General features: G+C 38.4%; 1 protein-coding gene across 1 annotated transcript in view; it reads left to right on the plus strand.

Moving 5' to 3' along the window:
- The first annotated feature begins 230 nt into the window (after window positions 1-230).
- Window positions 231-1036, plus strand: part of LOC106874164 (serine/threonine-protein kinase 10) — a 13318-nt gene continuing 12512 nt past the window's right edge. Inside the window, exon 1 of the mRNA XM_014921789.2 lies at window positions 231-794. Within this exon, the coding sequence (XP_014777275.1) occupies window positions 710-794 (85 nt within the window). The 5' untranslated portion in view covers window positions 231-709. The remainder of the gene's footprint in view (window positions 795-1036) is intronic.

Genomic DNA, 1036 nt, shown 5'->3' on the forward strand with positions numbered 1-1036 from the left:
CGCGACCCTGTCGATCGGGACCTTTGCTTTTTAAAAGAAAGACGAGTTACTATTTAATTGATTCGTGAAACTATTCTTCTTCTACGTCACACAAGCCTTCTTTCGGTGATTTCCGTAACTTCCCGTCTCACTGTAATCACTTACCCATCGCCTGTCATTCGACGTCTCCAATAACAACGCATTCTAACCTTCGGTGTTCTTCGTAACCCTTCGTAACCTCCGTAATTAATTTCTCTTCATTCATACATTATCCTCTCTAATCATTTTCTCCCTTTTCCTTTCTCCGCAAATACCTGCCTAAACGCCTTCAATATCCTCCGTAAATTACCTCATCTTCCCCTCACTCGTCTTCCTCTTACATGTATGTAATTAATCTTACCATTAATTATTAATCCCCAAAACCCAGTCTCCGATATAGAAAAGCTTCCTCAGTCTTGTCACTAGAGCTTGATAGCCATTAACACCACTGAGAATCGCTTGAACCCAACATTCATTTGTTGCCCTCATCTATAACCCTCTACCTATCAATCTATATATATATATATATAGAGAGAGAGAGATCTTAGATCGATTATGATGCAAAACTTATAAACTCTATCATTGGGAACAAGACCAACACCTCGGCATCTTTTACTCCCTTCCATCCACTGAGTAATCTTCTGTGTCAATTTCATTCATCCTTGTCTTCCCATTCTAACACATATCTACCATGGAACCATCATTTGACAAACTTTTCAACCAAATTCTCGAAGCTGAACAAATTGCAGAGAAAATAAGGAACGATTCTCTAAAAGGTAAAAGATGGATTTTTTTTTTTTTTTTTGTGAGGAGAGGTGGTTTGTTTTGGTTCGAATTTTAAAGAATTTTATTAACAGAGGAGACTTTAATCATCGCTTTCTCTTAATAAAAGTTACTCCAAGCTAATTACTAAACGACTTTCTTCAGGCGTGACTCTGTGGCAAGACGTTTGTTCCCAGTTACATGGTTCCGAGTTCAGTCCCTCTGTTTGGAACCCTGGGCAATTGTTTTCAACTGT

The sequence above is a fragment of the Octopus bimaculoides genome, chromosome 22 (assembly GCF_001194135.2).
Source record: "Octopus bimaculoides isolate UCB-OBI-ISO-001 chromosome 22, ASM119413v2, whole genome shotgun sequence".
Classification (NCBI taxonomy): Eukaryota; Metazoa; Mollusca; class Cephalopoda; order Octopoda; family Octopodidae; genus Octopus; species Octopus bimaculoides.